This window comes from Carcharhinus amblyrhynchos, chromosome 25 (genome assembly GCF_965287045.1).
Source record: "Carcharhinus amblyrhynchos chromosome 25, sCarAmb.v2.hapA, whole genome shotgun sequence".
NCBI classification, from domain to species: Eukaryota; Metazoa; Chordata; class Chondrichthyes; order Carcharhiniformes; family Carcharhinidae; genus Carcharhinus; species Carcharhinus amblyrhynchos.
Window position 1 is genome coordinate 19,731,525 of NC_137348.1, and position 17,404 is coordinate 19,748,928.

At 42.1% G+C, this 17,404-nt stretch overlaps 1 protein-coding gene across 3 annotated transcripts in view; it reads left to right on the plus strand.

Annotated features, from left to right (window-relative positions):
• scai (suppressor of cancer cell invasion) overlaps positions 1–17,404 on the plus strand; it is a 180,752-nt gene that overhangs the window by 72,275 nt on the left and 91,073 nt on the right. For all 3 annotated transcript variants that reach the window (XM_080212011.1, XM_080212013.1, XM_080212012.1), the window contains exons 3-6: positions 13,375–13,470; positions 14,268–14,354; positions 16,442–16,540; positions 16,888–16,984. In XM_080212011.1, coding sequence (XP_080068137.1) covers positions 13,375–13,470; positions 14,268–14,354; positions 16,442–16,540; positions 16,888–16,984 — 379 coding nt within the window. The remainder of the gene's footprint in view (positions 1–13,374; positions 13,471–14,267; positions 14,355–16,441; positions 16,541–16,887; positions 16,985–17,404) is intronic.

The following is a 17,404-nucleotide window of genomic DNA, read 5'->3' on the forward strand; positions in this document are numbered from 1 at the left end:
TTGATTGGAAGAGTGTGGGTAAACTTGCTTGTAGTCCTGAGATGACCGAGCCTATAGCAAGCATAGTAAAACACTACAGTAAGATCTTATTTGTACGTTGCAAAACACGGCCACCGTAACATAATTGTGCATTTCTTTAATGGGCAGAAATCAAATCTGTGGGAAAGGTGACTCTGCAAAGAGCAGCAAAATTGCCTCCAATTTGATGTCTCTAAAATCCAAAACAATGCCCTTGAAACATGTGATTTCTTCAGAAGTAATCAGAAAAATTTTCAATATTTCTGATGAAATTGTGAGCACATAGTAACAAGAGGTGATCTTTCCTCAGCATTCTCTATTTAGTCATTTGTTTACATTAGCACTTCCATTTGTGAACAGCATGAAAGGATTTGTGATTAATGGGATGGCATCAAGTTCTTTAGAACTTGACATGAGGCGATCCAGTTATGTTCAAGAAATCTATATCCTTGTTAGAGAGCAGATACAAAGCAACTGTGGGAACCAGAATAAAATATCCAAGTAATAGATGGTATTCATCCTTCCTGCTCCACTTACCTCAACCCCACCAGGTGACATCACAATCAAGTTTGATGCTGTCCTTTTCCAAAAGTGTACTTTTTCCAGTAGGGGGCATCACTTTTCATTCTTCATACACTTCCATTCTGCTTGATACTAAATAATAGAGGGTAAGATAAAGCTCACACACTGAGCCCCTTGCTCACTTGCTCGCTTGGCTCTCTTGTTTTGCTCTCTCTGCTTCACGGTGACTTGTGTGCACACACTCCATTCGTGTGCTCACTGCCCCACGCTCACTGTGCCTTGCGCTTGTCCATGTGTGCTCTCTGCCTCTCATTTGCCCGTACATGCACTCTGTTCCACTCTGCGTGTGTGCTTCTGCTGCACGCTGGCCCGCACATTTTCTGCTGTTCTCTGCTGTAGTTGACTTCTCTGCTGTGTTCCACGTCCTCATGCTCACTGCCACAGTCTCTCTCAATTGGGATACTAGATAGCCTAAAAATTGATGATGAGTGGATGTTAGTAAGCCTGACTCTACTTGTTGGTAAGTCAACAGGACCAACAAGGATCAAATTGCAGAAGCAGTAACCACATTCTTCCGATTCTTCTTAGATATAGATGTGGGGTTGGAGGAATGGACAATTGCAAATGTTACATTTTTGTTCAAGAAAGGGCGTAAGGATAAATTACAAACCAGTCAGTTTAATCTTGGGAGAGGGAAACATAATTTATTACAAAGTTAACAGTCACTTAGACAAATGTGGATTAATTAAGGAAAGCTAGTATATACATTTGTTAAAAGTAATTTGAGTTTTTTTGAGGTAACTGAGAGGGCTGATGCAGGTAATGTAATTGATGCGGTTAATGTTTGGGAAAGTACAAAGCAATAGGCTTGTCTGCAAGGGAGGAGCTGACGGAATGAAAAAGACTGGATCTCCATGGATATGAAGTTGTGTAAGTGACAGGAAACTGTAGTGGTGAATATTTGTTTTTTGGACTGGAGAAATGTTTCTCATGGGACTCCACAAGGGGCGGTTTAGAACCACTGCTTTTCTCTATCTGTGTTAATAACCTGGATTCAGACATGCAGGGCATAATTTCAAAATTTGCAATTAACAGAAAACTTTTCAAGTATTGTGACTTCTGAGGAGACATCTAAATAATATTGGCGGCTGGAATGGGCAGATATGTTCCAAATGAAATTTAAGGCAGGAAAGTGTGAAATGATGCATTTTGACAGGAAGGGTGTAGAAAGGCAATGTGTAAGGGGCGTGGGATAAATGGGACCTGGGAATACATGTCAGGCAGTGTGCTTTAATACTATCATCTGGTGGCTCTGACATCCATCATGATGTAGTCATGGCACAAATCAATCCTGGCCTCCCAGGTTGCTTGGAGCCACTACAGTTCACCTATCACCACAAAAGGTCCACAGCTGATGCCATCTCCCTGGGCCTATACTCCACCCTGGAACACTGGATAAGAAAGACACCCATAAGGGGTGGTACCACTGGTTAGCGCTGCTGCCTTACAGAGCCATCGACCCAAGTTCAATTCCGGCCTTGGGTCACTCTGTGGAGCTTGCACATTTTCCCCGTGTCTGCATGGGTTTCTTCCCACAGTCAAAAGATGTGTGGTTTAGGTTGATTGGCCATGCTAAATTGACCCTAGTATCAGGGGAATTAGCAGGGTAAATACATGGGATGATGAGAAGAGGGCCTGGGTGGGATTGTGGTTGGTACAGACTTGATGGGCCAAATGGCCTCCTCCTGTACCGTGGGGATTCTATGTAAGACTCTTACTTATTGACTACAGCTCAGCCTTCAACACCCATTATTCCTACAAAACTCATCTCTGTGGTCTGGGGCTCAGCTCCTCCCTCTGCAGCTGGATCCTGGATTTCCTAATCCACAGACAATCAGTAAGGACAGGCAACAATACCTCCCCTACGATCATCCTCAACACTGGTGCCCCACAAGAATGTGTTCTCAGCCCCTTAGCATAGTCCTTATACACCTATGACTGTGTGGCCAAATTTCCCTCCAACTTGATTTTCAGGTTTGCTGATGACATCACCGCAGTGAGTTGGATCTCAAACAATGATGAGACAGAGTACAGGAAAAAGATAGCAAATCTGGTGAACAGGTGCAATGATAATCTCTCCCTCAAGTCAGCAAAACAAAGATAATCATTGACTTCAGGAAGTGTTGAGAAGAACACGTCCCTGTCTTTATCAACAGGGGTAGTGGAAATGGTTGAGAGCTTTAAGTTTCTAGGTGTCCAGATCGCTAACAACATGTTCTTTCCCTCCACTCTGATGCTGTAGTTAAGAAAGTCCACCAATGCCTTGATTTTCTTGGGAGGCTAAGGAAATTTGGCATGTCCACTACGACTCTCGCCAACATTTACAGATGCACCATAGAAAGCATTCTTTCTGGTTGTATCACAACTTGGTATGGCTCCTGCTCTGTCCAAAACTGCAAGAAATTACCAAGGGTTGTGAACGAAGCCCTGTCCATCACACAAACCAGCTTCCCATCCATTGACTTTGTCTGCATTTACTGTTGCTTTGGATCCTGGACATATAGTCTCTTCCACCTTCTCCTGTCGGGAAGTAGGTACAAAAGTCTGAGGTCATGGACTAACTGACTCAAGAAAAACTTCTTCCCTGCTGCCATCAGACTTTTGAATGGACCTATTTTTTGTATTATGTTGATCTTTCTCTACACCCAAGCTATGTCTGTAGCACTACATTTTGCACCCTCTTGTCTTTATGCACGGTATGCTTTGTCTGTATAGTATGCAAGAAACTACTTTTCACTGTATACTATTAAATCAATACATGTGTGCAAATTGTGAAGATGACAAGGTAGGCTGAGAAAACAGTTAATAAGGCAGAGGGGATCCACAGGAATAAAAATACGTAAGCAAGGAATTTACGGTACACCTTTAAGATGCTGATTTGGCTTCAAATGAGCTGTTTTATCCAATTTGGGGCATCATACTTTGGGAGGGACGTGCAGTCATTTGAGATGGCCTAGAAAATATCTATAAGAAAACGCACAAGGATAGACTAGTGACGCTAAAACTTGAACAAAACAAACAAGCAATAATAACTAATATATATTGAGCAATTAAGAAAAAAATATTCTTAAGCAATATGAATTAAACTGAATCCAACATACTTAGCCCAGCTTTTTTTTCACTGTGGCTTTCACATTTGAAGGCAGTTCCTTTTTCTCTGGGTCTGGCTTCACAGCGCACAGCTCAGGTCTACCAGTAAGACTTCCTGGTTAAAGTACAGGTGTTGCTGACTGTCACATGCCATGACCCACTAGACTACATAGACACTCCCTTGACACCTATTATATAGCTGGACCTCTGCTCTCTTTACAGAGTTACTCAACTCTCAGAACGCCCTCTTTTTCTCTCTAAACATATAAAATTGAGTTCTCTGGTTAAACACAACAGACTGGATGTTTGTAGTCTCCAGGTCAGCTTCTCTTGCACTTAGTTTTTCCTTAAAAGTAAAACACTCATGAGTTTTTCTTTTTAGAGCATAGCTCCACCCTCAGCAATTTTCTCCGTAGCAATCACAGGGCTTTCTTCCTTCTAAAAATCTCTCATATGGGTCAAAAGTTTAAGTGTGATTTGTAAACAGACATGGGCACACTAAACCAAACTGAAATTAAACAACCCCAATTCACCTTCAACTCAAACCAAAAGTCTACATACTTACTCATAGCTTATATTAATAGGAACCGCGTTACAGCATGACAAAGAAGAAATGTTATGCACAAAGGATTGGGAAAGGCAGATAGCATGAGGGTAAGCAGTAATAAGGTATTATGAAGGGGCAGACTATGGGGGAAGGCTTTAAGGTCTAACTTGTACTTGACAGTGATTGTACATTGAGGGAATGTACATTTTTAAACCTAATTTTCAGTTTTTTGTGATGGTCCCTACCTCAAAATAAAAACAGAACTGAAAATGAAACTAAAAGGGAAGCAAAAGATACCTCTAAGGAAATCAGGAGAAAGCTGAGGTTGGAAATTGAAATGAATCCTTGCTGAAAGATTTAAAAGGATCCAATTCAGTCCAAGCAACAGTGGCATTAGAGTAGAACAGATGAGCTAAAGATGATTCGGGTAGGTGCAGAGGCTGAGAATAAGCAAACCGAATAAAATGCTGCAGCTGTGTCTGTTACATGAAGGTAACATTGCTGGATCTATGCCATTCTGACTGAGTTGAGCAGGCTGTGCAGATACGTATCATTTGTGATGCAGACTGTGCCCATGGAACATTGGTTGGTTGTACATTGCTGTTGACTAGAGATCAGACAAACTCATAGTAGGAAAAACACTGAAATCCCTTGTGTAGAAGTCAGAGGTGAAGGACTTTGTGATCATCAAAATCTGAATGGATTGCCAAGCCAACTTGTAAGGTCTGTCTTAATTGTAGCTACAATTAAAAGTCTCACAACACCAGGTTAAAGTCCAACGGTTTATTTGGTAGCACAAACCACTAGCTTTCGGAGCGCTGCTCCTTTGTCAGGTAAGTGGGAGTTCTGTTCACAAAACAGGGCACATGAAGACACAAACTTAATTTAAAAATAATGGTTAGAATGCTAGTCTTTACAGGTAATCAAGTCTTAAAGGTACAGACAATGTGAGTGGAAAGAGGCTTAAGCACAGGTTAAAGGCATGTGTATTGTCTCCAGACAGAACAATTAGTGAAACTTTGCAAGCTCAGGCAAGTCGTTGGGGTTACAGATAGCGTGACATGAACTCAAGATCCTGGTTGAGACCGTCCTCATGCGTGGAACTTGGCTATCAGTCTCTGCTCAGCAACTCTGCGTTGTTGTGTGTCGTGACGGCCACCTTGAATGCTTACCTGAACAATAAAGGTCAAACGCCCGTGATTGCTGAAGTGTTCCCCAACAGGAAGAGAACACTCTTGCCTGGTGATTGTCGAGCAGTGTTCATTCATCTGCTGTTATGGCGTCGGCATGGACTTCCCAGTGTACCATGCCTCGGGACATCCTATCCTGCAGCGTATTAGGTAGACAACGTTGGCCATTTTGCAAAAGTATTTACCATGTACCTGGTGGATGGTGTTCTCGTGTGAGATGATGGCACCGTGTTGATGATCTGGCACATCTTGTAGAAGTTGCTGTGGCAGGGTTGTGTGGTATCGTGGTCACTGTTCTTCTAAAGGCTGGGTAGTTTGCTGCAAACAACAGTCTGTTTGAAGTTGCGCAGTTGTTTGAAGGCAAGAAGTGGGAGTGTGGGGATGGCCTTGGCGAGATGTTTGTTTTCATCAATGACATGTTGAAGGCTCAGGAAAAGACGTTGTAGCTTTTCCGCTCTGGGGAAGTACTGGACGACGATGGGTATTCTCTCTGCTGTGATCCGTGTTTGTCTTCTGAGGAGCTCAGTGCATTTTTTCGCTGTGGAGCGTTAGAACTGTCGAATGATGAGTCGAGCGCCATATTCTGTTCTTGAGGGCATCTTTCAGTATCGGGAGGTATCTGTTGCAATTCTCCTCGTCTGAGCAGGTCCTGTGTATACGGAGGGCTTGTCCGTAGGGGATGGCTTCTTTAACGTATTTAAGGTGGAAGCTGGAGAAGTGGAGCATCGTGAGGTTATCCGTGGGCTTGCAGTACAAGGAAGTGCTGAGGTGATCGTTCTTGATGGAGATGCATGTGTCCAAAAATGCAACCGATTCCAGAGAGTAGTCCATGATGAGTCTGGTGGAATGGAACTTGCTGATGTCATTATATAGTTGTTTGTGATTATTCACCATAAGTCCAAAGGAAGAAAATGTCATTGATGTATCGAGTGTATAGCATCGGTTGAAGGTCCTGTGTGGTGAAGAGATCTTGTTCGAGCCTGTGCATCAAGATGTTGGCATATTGAGGTGCGAATTTGGTCCCCATGGCTGTTTCGTGTCTCTGGATAAAGAACTGTTTGTTCAAGGTGAAGATGTTGTGGTCCAGGATAAAGCGGATGATTGGAAAATTGCATTTGGAAACTGGCAGTTGTCGGCGTTGAGTACTGAGGCATTTGCAGCAATGCTATTGTCATGGGGATGCTGGTGTAGAGTGCTGAGACATCCATTGTGACGAGGAGTGCTCCTGGTTCAACTGCTCCATGTGTGATGAGTTTCTGCTGGCAGTCTGTAGTGTCACGACAAAAGCTGGGGTTTTTTTTTTGTACAATAGGTTTCAGGATGCCCTTGAAGTAGCTGGAGAGGTTCCTGCCCAGGGTCCCATTGCTCGATATGATGGGTTGGCTGGGTATGTTTGACTTGTGTATCTTCAGATCTCTTTGACCTTCAACTGGTCCTAAGCACTAGATACATCAATGACATTTTCTTCCTTTGGATTTATGGTGAACAATCACTGAAACAACTATATAATGACCAACAAGTTCCATCCCACCATTAGACTCAACATGGACTACTCTCTGGAATCGGTTGCATTCTTGGACACGCACATCTTCAGGAAGGATGGTCACCTCAGCACTTCCCTGTACTGCAAACCCACGGATAACCTCACAATGTTTCACTTCTCCAGCTTCCACCCTAAACATGTTAAAGAAACCATCCCCTACGGACAAGCCCTCCGTATGCACAGGATCTGCTCAGACGAGGATTGCAACAGACACCTCCAGACACTGAAAGATGCCCTCACAAGAACAGGATATGGCGCTCGACTCATCATTCGACAGTTCCAACGCGCCACAGTGAAAAATCGCACCGACCGCGTCAGAAGACGAATACGGCAGACAGAGTACCCTTCCTCGTCCAGTACTTCCTGGAGTGGAGAAGCTACGACATCTTCTCCGGAGCCTTCATGTTTGTCTTCATCAATGACATCTCGCCAAGGCCACCCCCCACACCCACTTATTGCCTTCAAACAACTGCACGATTCCCAAACAGACCGTTGACTGCAGCAAACTACCCAGTCTTCAGGAGAATAGTGACCATGACACCACACAACCCTGCCACAGCAACCTCTGCAAGAAGTGCTGGATCATTGATGCGGATGCCATCATCTCACGTGAGAACATCATCCACCAGGTACACAGTACACACTCTTGCAACTTGGCCAACGTTGTTTACCTAATATGCTGCAGGACAGGATGTCCCTAGGCATTGTACATTGGGGAAACCGTGCAGATGCTACGACAATGGATGAATGAACATGGCTTGATAATCATCAGGTAAAAGTGTTCTCTTCCTGTTGGGGAACACTTCAGCGGTCATAGGCACTCAGCCTTTGATCTTCAGGTAAGCAATCTCCAAGATGGCTTCATGACACACAGCAACGCAGAGTCGCTGAGCAGAGACTGATAAGCTAAGTTCTGTACAGCTGAAGACAGTCTCAACTGAGATCTTGGGTTCATGTCTCACTATCAGTAACCCCACGACTTGCCTGGGCTTGCAAAATCTCACTAACTGTTCTGTCTGGAGACGATACACATTTCTTTAACCTGTGCTTAAGCCTCTCTCCACTCTCATTGTTTGTACCTTTTAAGAATTGATTACCTGTAAAGACTTGCCATCCAACCATTATTTTTAAATTGAGTTTGTGTCTTTATATGCCCTGTTTGTGAACAGAACTCCCAGTTACCTGACAAAGGAGCAGCACTCTGAAAGCCAGTGGGTTTTGCTATCAAATAAAACTGTTGGACTTCAACTTGGTATTGTGAGACTTCTTACTACGTTTACCCCAGTTCAAAGCCGGCATCTCCACATCTTAATTGTAACTGCCATTTAAGGTGTAGTGTTATATTCAATCACAATTTACCTGTTAATTTGCTTTTAATTGATGTTAATTCTGCAATTTAAAGTATAGGATAGAAAGTACCTAGTGTTTTCTTTGTTAACTCTTGTATAGTAAAAATTATTTTTTGAATGGTGGCATTTTGTGGCTTTGTTTGCTTTGTTGAAAACTGGCTTTCACTTAAAAAAAAGTTATTGGCCTCTACTGAAATTGTAACAATGTAAACACACAAAATGTGGTAAATAAAATTGGTAAGTTTCAGACACATAACCAGATTGAATCTAACGTTGTGATGACAATGTAGACCTCGTTCGAAAAAGGGCACGACTGGATACTAAATATTCCTGGAAACGGGGTCAGATTGTCCCAGGAATCAGCAAAGGCCAACGGTGGGCTGGAAAAGCAGCATTAAAGCTGCCTATGAAATGGAGCTTTCTCCGTTGTATAGCGCTGGACTGAGGGGATGGGCATTGGCACCAGGAGCACAACCCATGATGTGTTGCTGGCAGGACAGCCTCTGATTCCTTTGATTCACCTGGTCAACAGCAGCTTAGTAACTCAATGACTGGGGCCCTTTTTTTTTGTTTTTTTTTGAAGGCTGCCCCAGTGCAAAAGTGGAACCCTTCTCACTGCCTCAGGCAAAATCCCAGCCAGGTGTTCAGGAAAGATGGAAAAGAAAGATTGAGGGTTGGGGAATTGATTGATTAAAGACTGGAGTTAGAGAATGCTATGGAGGAGCCAAGGACAGAATCCTTGGTTAGTGTTATATGATAGAGATGCTGTTACACTATTGGATGTATTTTGTTGGCAAGCAGCGAATGTCAAAAATATTGATGGGCAAATTTGAAGGATGAGTTATGGTTATAAGATTTATAAAATTTTATTTTGAGACTGTTTTAAGGTTAAAATAAGGGATCATGCTACTTAATCTGCTTGTCAGCAAGCCTGGATATCTTGATCATTCGAGGTTAAATGGGGTCCAAGTTATTTTACTGGGAAGAAGATATAAGCTGTTTACACTTGGCTACAAAAGCAGCATCATGTACTAACAGTAAATACACGAGAGTCTCCAAGTCCAAGAAATGTGTTTTTGGTGTTTAGTTGTCCCTTTATAACAGCTCTTCCATAGACCATCTTCTGGTAGCAGTGACTGCGCCGATGCAAATCTTACCTGCAATGCCAATCAGCTCTGCCATTCACCTAGACACTGACCTTCACATGAAGATGGAGGGTGCCTTCTGGACGTCCACATTCTGGTAGCAGTGACTGCCTCTATGCAAATCTTACCTGCAACAGCCAATCAGCTCCACCATTCTGGTGCCCTCACCTGGTAGGATGCTGGGGAGAGTTACAGAACAAAGAGATCTAGGGATACTGGTTCATGGCTCCTTGAAAGTGGAGTCACAGGTGGACAGAATGGTGGAGAAGGCATTCAGCATGCTTGGTTTCATTGATCTCCCCTACCTTTGGGAAAGAACGTTGAATACAGAAGTTGGGACATCTTGTACAACTTCAACAAGATATTCGTAAGGCCACACTTGGAATACTGTGTACAGTTCTGGTCACCCTATTACAGAAAGGATATTATTAAACTAGAAAGAGTGCAGAAGAGATGTAGTAGGATCCTACAGGACTTGATGGTTTGAGTTATAAGGAGAGGCTGGGACTTTTTTCTCTGGTGTGTAGAGGGCTGAGGAGTGATCTTATAGAAGTCTATAAAATGAGGGGCATAGATCAGCTGGATAGTCAATATCTTTTCCCAAAGGTAGGGGAGTCTAAAACTAGAGGGCATAGGTTTAAGGCGAGAGGGGAGAGATTCAAGAGGGTCCAGAGGAGCAACTTTTTCACACGGAAGGTGGTGAATGTCTGGAACAAGCTGCCAGAGGTGGTGGTAGAAGTGGGTACAATTTTGACTTTTAAGAAGTGTTTAGACAGTTACATAGGTAAGATGGGTATAGAGTGATATGGGCCAAATGTAGGCAATTGGGACTAGCTTAGGGGTTTAAACAAAAGGATGGCATGGACAAGTTAGGCTGAAGGGCCTGCTTCCGTGCTGTAAATGTCTATGATTCTATCTATGTCTCTATAAATGTGTTGCGAATGTCGGTTAGAAATAGATGTGTTACTGCCCATTTATTTCTGAAGTAAGAGAGTTGGAGTCTCAAAGACAACTAATCAGCATTTTTACCTGGATACAAGGCCCATAGCAATGCAATGTTAATTGCAATGGAGATGGGCTTTGAGAGGGGAAGGGTATTTAAGATGTCCCTGAAACTCAGACAAGTTAACCTGCCTGCTTGTATTGAACAATTTCTCTCGCAGCCCATTATCAGCATAACTTTCTGTGAAATTTCCAAATAAATGAGGGTTGTTTTTGGTTTTTTAAATTCAACTCTGATGGGCTAGGTGGACTAGTCTCCCCTGTTGTATTCCTGTTTATAGAAATTGTGTTATCCATGGACTTGTGCATAGATTTTTGTTGTAATGGGGCTAGATAAAACAAACAAACACATTAAGAATCTAAGAAATATCCTCCAGCAATTTGGAAATAGTCATTCCTCTTCAAAACAATAAAGTGAATATCAAACAGGCCAGGAGAATAATGCAGCTGAAGATGAATCATAAGATATCTCCAGTGCAGAAAGAGGCCATCCTTCCCTTCCAGTCTGCACCGAACTATCTCTGAAAGAACATCCCACCTATATCCTAGCAGCTCCATGCATTTATCATGGTGATCCACTTAACCGACAGATCTTTGAAACTAAGATGAAATTTAGCATGGCCAATCCACCAAACCTACATATCTTTGGACTGTGGGAGGAAACGCATGCAGACATGGGAAGAGCATGCAAACCCCGCACAGACAGAGCCAAGGCCAGAATCAAATCCGGGTGCCTTGTGCTATGAGGTAGCAGTGCTGACCACTGTGCCATTGTGCCACTACAGATATAGTGAATAACTACGGATTAACAGAAGAAATATTTGAAATTCCCCGTAATTCCATTTTCATTACCTCACTACCATTGTCTTTTCTTTCCAGGGCAGACCTTTTCCGTTTCCATAAATCCTTCCATCCTTTCTTTATCAACTGTACAAATATTCAAGGTGACACTGATTTGTGGAACAACGTGCAGTTATTGACCCCGAGATGAACATCCAACCATGCACCTGTTGTTACCAGGACTGCCTAGTTACCATCTGATTACTTGATCCTGCTTCTGCCTTAATCACTCTATGGCTTCCAGGTTGAATTTTGGTTGACAACACTGTTTTGAAGCAGCTTGAGCTGTTTAATCGCATTAAAGACATTATAAATTCAAATTGTTGCAGATCGTGACGAGGCTGAAAGAGTATATGGACTTTTTGAGTAATAATTCCAAATATACGGAGTGTGATTTTTACCACCTTGTTACCCTCGGTGACCAATACAGCAAACCGGGGAAAGCGATGTGCAAAGATAAAAATCCGATCTTCCAGCCTATTCTGAATGGTGCCAACAATTTCTTACTGTCATGAGATTGACTGGATTTCAGTATCATTAGCGAGTTTGGCACACATGTTTTCACCCTCTCCATTGTGATGTCATTGCCAGTACCAATTGGTATTGTTCTTGAAAAGTGTGGCTCAGGTGCAGCAGTAATGAAGAGCGAAGAGGTGATTACTGCTGAGCATCAATCTCTCAGGTGCAGTATGGGAGGGGTGGGGGGACTCAGCAGTCTGGGGGTCCCCTGGTCAGAAGCCTCACTGCTAACATGTCCCACCATGGTGACTATATCTGTACTGATGGATGGTGTGGATGATGCTTGTGTCGGCTGATTAGTACTTTCCTTGGAGTTTTCCATCCAGATGTGAACGCGAGTTGCAGTGGGGACTTTGACTCCTGATGTCCTGCCCTTATCGGGGTAGTCTCCTGCAAAAGAAAGCATGTGGTTTCGTGGAAGGGAGGATCCAGTATCTGGGCAGATTGCAACTTAATGAAGGTTTTGTGATTCCTCACTTCTGTGGCGCATGCCGATCTGGCTGTTATCGCAGCTGTCTCCCCTGCTTCTCCTGACAGCTTATTGCATGCTCTGAATGGCGTCATGAGGTGCAGCTCAGGAAGTCCACTGTTGATCTTCTCCTGCTCCCTCCTGTTATGGGCCAAGTTCTGCACAGGCACAAGGGGGGATTGAAAGCTTGAGGGCTGGTAGGGCACAGGATGTCAGGCATTGGGGCAGTCAGGTGCTGTGTGATAGAAACATGCCTCTGCATCAAGAGTTATAATGGTTTGGAAGGAGGCTTGAGGGGGTCAGGTGTTAAAAGGCTGTGAGGTGTCAGGAAATGGATTGACATGACTTTCCTGGTGCAACGCATGGGAAGGATGCCTGGATGGGAAGGACATTCACCCTTGCTGCATGAACATGGTTGTTTGTTTTCTTACGCCACTGGGCACCGGTCCTCCGTGTCAGTGCACAGGCACTGACTATTGCTGGCCTGTCCTTTTGGGTTGTCGACCTGTCATGGGGGGGAAAAAGATGGTCCAGCAGCCATCCCAGCTTTCTCTCGGTGAAATGCCAGCTGCTCTACCCGGTGCTGTCTTCCTGTTGTAGTTGACTGTTTGCAGTGGGAGTGTTAAAATGCAGGCCCCCTGCTTAACTGTGCACAGCTGCAGCCACTTAGCGTGAGCCACCCACCTGGAGGCTTGGTGATGGCGTGATTCGCATGGAGACTTTTTATTGCATATGTTGAAAGATTGCAATGTGGCATGGCCCAAGAGACTGGCGCAGTTCACCCCATTTTTGTCACCGTTGATAACGCTTAGAAACTTTTAGGGAAACTTCCGCCCATTGAATTAGCTATTGGTTGAACTGAGTAATAATTCCAAATAAATTATTGAATCAGCAATATTTATTGAATTCTAAGCTTAATGATCTGAATACGCACCCCATGTCTTTTCATTCTGTTTTATTAGTTGTCTGTATTCACCTACTCCCTATCCCTTGTCCTCTGCCTCTTCATCTGGTTCACCAGCTTGCTTTTACAAATTTAGCTCATGGCTCTAAAATAAATAGATTATTTTCTGCTTACAGGGATTTACCTCAATATGGACAGAAACAATGGCAGTCATATTTTGGCCGTACTTTTGATGTTTACACTAAACTCTGGAAGTTCCAACAGCAGCACAGGTTGGAAGAAATTTTGCTTGGTATATTACTCGATGAAATAATATTTTGTTTTCAGCAAATTATTTCAGTATATGAAAAATAGATAAATGTTTCATGATCCTGTCACCTGCCATCCTTTTGTCTTGTGTTTAGTTACAAGAAGTGACTCTGGTACAGTATACTGAAATTATTATCATTATGCATTTGAGATTGTAGGTATCATTGTTCACAATATGAATAGTTTCTCAGTTAGAGTAACAGTATGTGTAAGATTTACATTTAATCTGTTTATATTCATGTAATATAATGCTGAGTCCAACTTGGTTTTAGATTGCTTGATGCTATCAGCGTGGAAAGAGGAAAATATACTTCTAACAACCCTGATAATCTTGTTTACTTTGATTAAACTGGAGGTGAAGCTCTGTTTTGAATTGGTCAGATATTTTTTCTATTATGTTCTCAAGTTGCTGGAGGAACTGGGTAAGGGTCTCATTCTGTTCGGTGGATAAGGCAAGAGAGTTTTGTGATGTGACAATTTGTGTGTCAGAGGTATTGCCATGTGATTAATTTTGCATAGATTAAAAATTGATAGTATTTTGCTCTGCATTGCATCACATTCAATTTTTAGTGGCTTTAAAAATTATTGCATGTTGCACTTAATTGGCACTATCAAACTAGTGTTCACTGAATATACAAGTACCAAGTTAGAATTTCTGTACAGTTATTTTGAAAGTTTAGTTCATGTATGCAATATGTCTCATGCATGTTTGTGCATGCTGTATGTATTATTTCTGTTATTTGTACAATTTTTACCCTAGGCAAATTCTGGATAATAGGTATGGCCTGAAGAGGTGGCAGATTGGAGAAATTGCTTCAAAAATAGGACAACTCTACTACCATTATTAGTAAGTTTGATTTTTGAATGGTTGAAAGCAAATTAATTACATGCCAACTTTGAGAAAGCATTTACTTTGTTATTCCCTGGGATGTGGGCATCGCTGACAAGGCCAGCATTTGTTGGCCTTCCCTAATTGTCTGTGAACTGAATGGCTTGATATGACATTTAAGAGGGCAGTTAAGAGTCAATCACACTGCTGTAGGAATGGAGTAAGACCAAATAAGAACAGCAGATTTTCCCCTCAAAGGATATGTGAACTAGTTGATTTTTAAAACTGAAGATAGTTTCCTGGTCCTAATAAAGGAAACTGGTTTTCAATTCCACGTATTTCTTTTTAATTAGTTGAATTCAAACTCTACCAGCTGTTAGGATCGACTTTAATTATATGTCCCCAGAGCAATAACCAGATTCTCTGGATTACTAGTCCAGTGACATTACTACGGCACACTGTCTTTCCCAATTTTACCATCTCTGCCTATTTAATGCATTGATTTGTCTTGACACAGCACCATATCTTCTTTGAGTTGGCATAAATCTAACAACAATGAGTTCTGTGTAGTCAATCAACATTTCAGACAGTCTTGCATTTGCAGATGAAAATTGACGGGCACTTAAACTTCTTACAGCTAGTTTTAATGGCCCTGTTCAGCCTTGGCTCCAACCCTGTGCTTTGGTTGTTTTGCTTTGGGATCAAACTTTCTTATGCAAAAGAGGCAATGGAAGTAATGTATGAAGAAATTAAGAATTGCTGACATTTTGATATCAGTGAAGTGTGATTTTCTGACTTTATAACGGCTTTGTGAGATCAGCAATTGCTTCCAACGATTAGGAGCAACACCAGCTCAAGTGAAGAGAAGTTTAATAACAAGGTTTTGCAACTATGGTAAATACCCACAATGTTTACCATTAAGGAAAATCCTCTCAATTGTTGGGTATACCTACGCTTTAAGTTATGACCAGCCTGCATTACGTTGCGCACTCAGTGCATCTGCACGATCAAAACCAATATTCAAGGCTGCTGTTCACAATTTTTGAAGTGATTGCTCAACTTTCTGTCATACTTGCAATCTTCACACTTTGAGAGTTCAGAAAAATCTTCTCTCTCCTGTTTTCCCCTGTGCTCATTTTATGGCACTGACATTATTCTCCTGCAATCCTGTAATCTGCTGACCTATGTGAAGTGCAGGAAAAAGTAAGCATGCAGGGAGTGGCAAGAACAAATAAAGAAAATAAGGTGAAAGCTAGAAAAATAAAAGAGAAAATAGGGGAAAGGTTGAGAAAAGACAGTAGGTGAAAGAGAATAGAAGGAGGAAACAAAACATTTTCTGAAGAACTAACGTATTGAATGTGTGAATAGTCTGATGAAGCTTGAAAAAAACTGATTTGCTTTCCTTTAAAAAATTAAAGTTGGCTAGCATTTTTGTGGGCTGTGGTGCAGGGGAATCTCCAGATGTTGTCTGCAAGAAAGAACATCACCTGTCTTTCCCTGATGGTCCTAAGGAGATCTTGCAAGGAAGCATTGCTGAGTCATGGGGCATGTCTCTATTTAGACTCTGACATCTTTAAGGAGGTGGGCTTGGACATGAGTGACAGGGGGTCAGGACAAGACAAATGGTAAGGGAGGAATGATTTTGCAGGGGTGGAGGTGGAGAGGTATGAAGGCGAGGCAGAGGGACTATGCTTAATTTGAGGAAGCAGCAAGAAATGGATCAACTGAGCTGGAAAGTTGTAGCTGTGATGCAGACCCTTTTGTTTGTGCAGGTGGATCAGTTACAGCCTGCTTTACCCCTGCTGCAATGTGGACTGATGACAAGTTTCACCTGTGAAGAGCTTATCTTATCATGTGATCACATGTCATCCAATATTCCACTGGCACATTTTAATTCGAATTACATGAGAACCAGCTAAAAGCAAAAGAGCAGAAGTGTAATCTATTTTGTTCCACCATCAGGAATATGTGCCACTGATAAAATATCACCCTTTCTTTTTAAAACTTTTATTCCCCTTTTGCACCATTTTAGCTTATCCTGCCCCCCACCCATTCCAGTATAATGCTTATTGTTTTTTTTGTTTCCATACCACCCCATACTTTAGCTTACGTACTTCAGAGACCAGTTATCTGAATGAAGCATTTTCCTTTTACTCTGCAATAAGACAAAGGGCCTACTACTCCCAGGTCACTAAGGAGGATAGGTATGCCAATCTGTCTGATTTCATAACAATCTTTTGTGTGTTTATAACTACAAATATAAACTGCTGCAGGTGTTACATGTTACAGACATGGTTACGTACAAGTCTTGTCAGAGTATTTCAGCAGACAAGATTTGTTCTTTGCTTTTATGCACAATTTTGATGTTTTTAAAAAATGCTGTTGAATTAAAACAGCAAAATTAAGAATTATACCTAAATTATGTGCAGAAAATTTAAATTGTGTCAAGATTTAATTTGTAACGGTGAATGTTTTTCACTTATTTCTTGGTTAGATGGAGCACTGAATGTTTCGTTGCTTTAAACCTGTTTGGTTTGCTCACTTTTTTTAGGCCTGAGCTTGTGGTCAAAAAGCTACGTTATTATGCCCGATACATAGTGGTTTGTCTGCTGCTTAACAAAATGGACCTTGTTGGAGATCTAGTTAAGGTACGAGTCATTTTGTGAACTGCCTTTCATGTTCTTGGTATTTTTAGACATTTTTAGAGATCTGTTTTTGATTTCATGTTTTTAATGATTTTGAAGCATTTGTTTTCAGCGACTTCCATTAAGGACTGCTTTGCCATTGACTTCATCTCTCCAGCCCCCCACTCCATCTTAAGGAGACTGAAACAGAATGTGCAGGACCCTGACATCCTGTTTGATCCATAGCTGAACTTCAAACCCATATTATCTCTAGTCAAGACTGCTATTTCCCTTTCTGCAACATTATCTGCTTCCATCTCACCTCAACTCTACACCTGCTGAAAACCTTAGCCATGCTTTTGCTGCACAGAATTTTTTTTCCCCAATTTTATTCCCTGATGCCTCCTATCATTCCAACTTTGTCCTACACTCATCCACCTGACC